This window comes from Austrofundulus limnaeus, unplaced genomic scaffold, assembly GCF_001266775.1.
Source record: "Austrofundulus limnaeus strain Quisiro unplaced genomic scaffold, Austrofundulus_limnaeus-1.0 Scaffold176, whole genome shotgun sequence".
NCBI lineage: Eukaryota > Metazoa > Chordata > Actinopteri > Cyprinodontiformes > Rivulidae > Austrofundulus > Austrofundulus limnaeus.
The window spans coordinates 571,779-576,770 of record NW_013952578.1 but is presented as its reverse complement, the minus strand read 5'-3'; the positions used below and the strand labels follow the sequence as shown (position 1 = coordinate 576,770).

Sequence of the window (4,992 nt, the reverse complement as noted above, 5' to 3'; positions counted from 1 at the left end):
CTTCTGCTGCCTTTCATTTGTTTATGATTTGTATTTTTAATTATATTGAATTTGTGTTTTTTTAATGAAGTGAATATTTTAGGACCCCATTGTGGGTTTTGACCCCAACTTTGGGAATCACTGGGTTAGACTGTTGTCAAAATAATCAGTATCAGTATTATCCCTTTAAAATAAAAACTGTATCGGTCCATTTCTAATCTGCACATTCAGTTGGACAGACAGACATTTGAAATGCTTCCAGTGTGAACTGTGCTGCAACTGAAAGAAAAAAAGTAACAATTTTAATGAAAGGTGAATAATGAATAAAAAGTTGAAAAAAAAGAGTTTGAACTTTTCTGACTAATAGGAATCTCCTTTAACCTGAACATGGCCCCAGAAGGTTAGGAAAATACCACTATCTTGTTCCTACAACAGCCTAATGAAGCTGAAACTGGAGTTGCTGCTTCTGTTTTAGCACGATTTTTAATGCAGGATTTCAAATGAAGTATTTAAAAATTGTCCGGACAAGCACATCTTCAGCCCCTGTCGCCTTACAGTTCATTCTTCCATCCTGCCTTCCTCTTCTCCGCCCACGTTTCTCTCTTTGACTGAAGGCTTGTCCGAGGCTGCTCATATTTCAAAAGGTCCTCGGGCGAGTAAATGAGATGCCGTTCCCCTCAGCATCCTCAGCGGGAAACAGAGCCATTTGTTGAGCTTAACGCCTCGCTGCCCAGCTGGCTCAGCCCTTCAAAGCGCTGAAGACGGCACCGAGATCACAATTACGCAGTGCCAGGGAAGCCAGTCCCCCTCACAAAGCCTCATCAGTACACACTCAGCAGACGCACACACTCAGAGCATGTCACACACTCCTGAGTAAGTAGGGCAGACACGAGCAAAGCATATGCATTTAAATACATGAACACATGACTGTAGCTTGTTTTTTTTTCCTTTTTTTTTTTTCTTTTGTTTGGTCGTTGCAGCATAGAGATGCAGGTGAGTACCTGTCAACCAGAGCCTCCCCGGATTCCTACCGGTAGCTGATTGAGAAAATGGATCCCATTAGTCTTTTAAGAGGGCCTTGGTACAAACACAGAATAGGATCCAGGGTTATTGATCAACGGACAGAGATGAGGGGAAAGGGAGAGACATCATCAGCAGATGGGATCAATGGTCTGGGCTAGCAGAAAGTTTGAAAATGCAAAAGTGCTCCTCAAGACCGAGGAGGAAAGGGAGACTTTTTCTCTGCACGGAGCGTAAAATAATGAGAACTGGTGCTGCTCCCCCTTTTAATCTTAACATCTTTTAGTGGTTTTATCTGCACATTCTGATTTTTGTAAAAGCGTTTTACTGTCATCAAAACATATGGAAGTGGATTTAAAATATGAGTCGTCATTTTAATTGGGATTATCAAAGTACTTTTTGTAATACTGATATAAGCTGTTTTTGTCATGCAGAAAGTTTCAGTTCAAATGTCTTGACGTCACAGATTTATGTTTGGAGAACTTGCAACAAACTTGTTCTCTTTCAGGCTTTTCCAGGTAACAGTAACGCTGACTCTGTAGTCCAGTATAAGCTGGACCAACCGGTGGTCGCTCGCTACCTTCGCTTGATTCCGCTGGACTGGAACCCCACTGGAAGGATTGGGCTGAGACTGGAAATTTATGGCTGCAGATACAGTAAGTCTGTATTTGTTTTATTAATTTTTTTTATTTATTTACCGTTATTTAACCAGGCAAGTCCCACTGAGATCACAGATCTTTTTCAAGGGCGCCCTGGACCTGAAGGCAACCTATTGTACGTTTTGGGGGGGGGGGAGTACCCGGAGAAAACCCACACAAGCACAAAGAGAACATGCAATCTCCGCACAGAAAGACCCCAGGTTCAAATTGGGGATCGAACCCAGGACCTTCTTGCTGTGAGGCGTCGGTGCTAACCGCTGAGCCGTCGTGTTGCCGTTTTATTCTGAAGCAATGTAAACAATGACCTCTTCTCCATAAAACCAATGTGTGTTTGGGAAGGTGACACAGCTCAGACTTTTTAGCACTATTTTCTTTCTGAAAAACATTCACTGAACGTTCCCAGACACTAACCAGTGGCCGAGTTTCCATCAACTTCTTTTTATGTGTATTTTGAAGTATCGCATTAGAAAAGGTGAATGGAAACGGCAAAATTCGTAAAAACTACCTCAATTTCGCAAAAAAGTTTTTAAGCTGGCTTAAGGTGTTTTTGTTCAGAGCCCGCGAGGGGACATGGGGGATTTTTTTTCTTTTTGCGTTCCCACGCAAAAGTATTGCGTTACCTCGCAATACCTTTTGCGTTCCTTCACAAAAGTAGTTTATCACTGTTGTGCCTGCCGGTTTATTAACAAACTCACATGTTTACCATTAGCGAGTTAGCCTAGTGCTTTAATTCAGCTTCAGAATGAATATATCACACAGACACGCATGGAAGTATGTCATGTGCCGATATTTTAACACAGTGCAGCCACGCAACATCAAAGTCAATTTCACAAACTTGTGGCGAGACATCCTGTTTTGGTAACCGGATATTTCAAAATAAAAGTCTGATTTAATTCAGTTCATATACAAAACAATCTTTTACGTGGGAATGCAAAACAATTTTGCGAGGTAACACAAAAGTATTGCGAGGTAACGCAAAGATATTGTGCGGTAACGCAAAAGTATTGCGAGGTAATGCAATGGTATTGCGTGAGAACGCAAAAGAAAAAAAAAATCCATCCATGTCCCTTTGTGGGCTCTGTAGATAACATCACAAATACTAGTTGATATGACAGAAGAAGTACAATTTTCCCGATTGTAGCAACATGTACCTGAAAACTTCACTCCATTGTCCTGAGATGTGTGTCCCTGTCAGTTTGTGACTTTACTTCCTGTTTACTACAGCCATGTGTAATGTCATCGTCTGATGTAATTACACTTTGTGTAGCCTGGTTGATTCTCTCCAAGCCAGATGATGGAAATACGCTTTATGTGCATTTCTTCTTTTGCAACATTTTAAAAGTTCTCTCAAAATGCACATTAAAATTGGATGGAAGCATGGCCAGTGTTAAAAAAAATAAAAACGTGACATTGTCAAATATTTGTTGACCAGAAACTTTTCAGAAATCTACATTGTGACACTAAAATGTGGTATACATGTCTGCTTTATTATCCTTTTTTGCTTTTTTCCCCTCTTTTTTCTTCAGTGCCTAAAAATAAATTAATTTTTAAAAAATTCAACTCACTTAATTCTAAAGATTTTATTTTGTTTGAAATACAAATAAGTCTGATTGTGCAACATTAGTTTTACCAAAGCATATTTATTTTTTATTAGACCAGACTTTTTTCTTATATAAATTCAGCTGTAGAACAAAACGTAATTTAAAACTGAGAATAAAACTTCTCCCCTGTTTCCGTTTGTTTCGTAGCCTCTTATGTGGCAAGCTTTGATGGCAGCAGCAGCTTTGTCTACAGACCGAGTGTCAGAACGAGCTGGACGGCGATGGAGATCATCTCTCTGAAGTTTAAAACCCTGAAGAATTCAGGGACCCTGCTGCACGCAAAGGGACAAAGAGATCACAGCTTAAATCTGGTACTGGAGAAAGGAAAACTGCACCTTTATCACCAACAAGGTAAAATATTGACCTTCCAGACAGAAAAGTTTCTTATTAAACAGAAGTTATTATGGTTCACATTGAAAACTAGCCAAAAATGATTTTTTTTGACCTCTAAATAAAACAAAAGCACAGCGGTGAGTTTTTTTAACTGGGCTCGGGTTCCTGTGAAGTAGATCTGCTTATAAGAAAATATTGATTTCCTGTTTAGAACTTTTGCTATAGTTTGGCTAAAACTTTGAATATTAGACTCAAAGTACTTTAAAAGTTTATTTTGGTAGAATCTGTGGTTCCATCTGTGTGTGTTCTGTCATAATTCATTGTTCATAACTGAGTAAATGTCAGCTAAATGTCTAAACTGAACCACATAATTATAAACTCACTCAGCTTCCCAGGTCCCATATTCACAAATGGAATTTAATATCTGGCACATTTTGTTCCTTAAATAAGAAAAAAAATTCAAAGAGCAATACCCAAGTGGGTTCCAATCCATCTGCGTGTACGCTGTTCGTCAGATGTGATTTTGTAAAAAATATATATATATATATAAATAAAGCTCAGGAGATTTATGCTTTGTTCCCTCCTTTTTCCAGCAGGTTCACTCTGGTGGTTGTTTATTCATGTTTTTCAAGGAGTAGCTTGGAGAAAACAAATGGGATTTTGACAGGGTCTTGGTGTTTGGTACTTTTCACCAATGAAGAAGAGAAGTTGCGGTTTGATAATTATGAGCGTTGGCTTTATGTAGTGGTGGGTAGCACTAATCTAACAATTAGTTCCACTAGCCCTGAAACAATAACTCAAATATTCAGGTCCCCTAATTCTAAAGCACTAACGCACTAAAACAATTAGCAAAAGCTAATTCTAAAGCATTAAAAAAACCAGTCAACCCATGAACATTCTTCAACAGACAACATGAGTCACATGTTGTCATGTTGCTCTYTTAAGACTTATCATTGACATTCCACAGCTGTATTTGAGTTCATATATTGTCACCTGGTGGATAAGAGACACATATGAACAAAATGAGCGACAGCTTTTACCCTCAGCTGTTAACAATAAATTTGATCAATAATATTTATAGACCTCAGTGTTTCTAAATTTTGATTATAAATTTAGCAAGTGCTAATCCACTAATGATTTTTAAAATGAGCAAAAAGCTCTAAAGCACTAATCAGGAACTTAGTTCCTCTATTAGTGCTTTAGTGCTTTAGGGGAACTGTGCCCACCACTGGCTTTATGATTTAAAATGTGCCAATTCTTACTGCTTGAACACATGATCTCTGTTCCCATCTCTCATCTCTCAATACTTCATCAGTTCCAGTTATAGATTAGGGTTTTTTTTTTTTTTGTTAAAGGGGTATAAAATCAACTTTTTGAGTTTTATATCATGTTATAATGTT

At 38.4% G+C, this 4,992-nt stretch overlaps 1 protein-coding gene across 1 annotated transcript in view; it reads left to right on the top strand.

The window, feature by feature from the left end:
• The window catches only part of LOC106524099 (contactin-associated protein-like 4), a gene marked incomplete at its 5' end in the record, with an annotated part of 134,188 nt that overhangs the window by 54,819 nt on the left and 74,377 nt on the right, over positions 1-4,992 (top strand). The window contains 2 exon segments of the mRNA XM_014017758.1: positions 1,508-1,655; positions 3,407-3,610. Of these exon segments, the coding sequence (XP_013873212.1) occupies positions 1,508-1,655; positions 3,407-3,610 (352 nt within the window).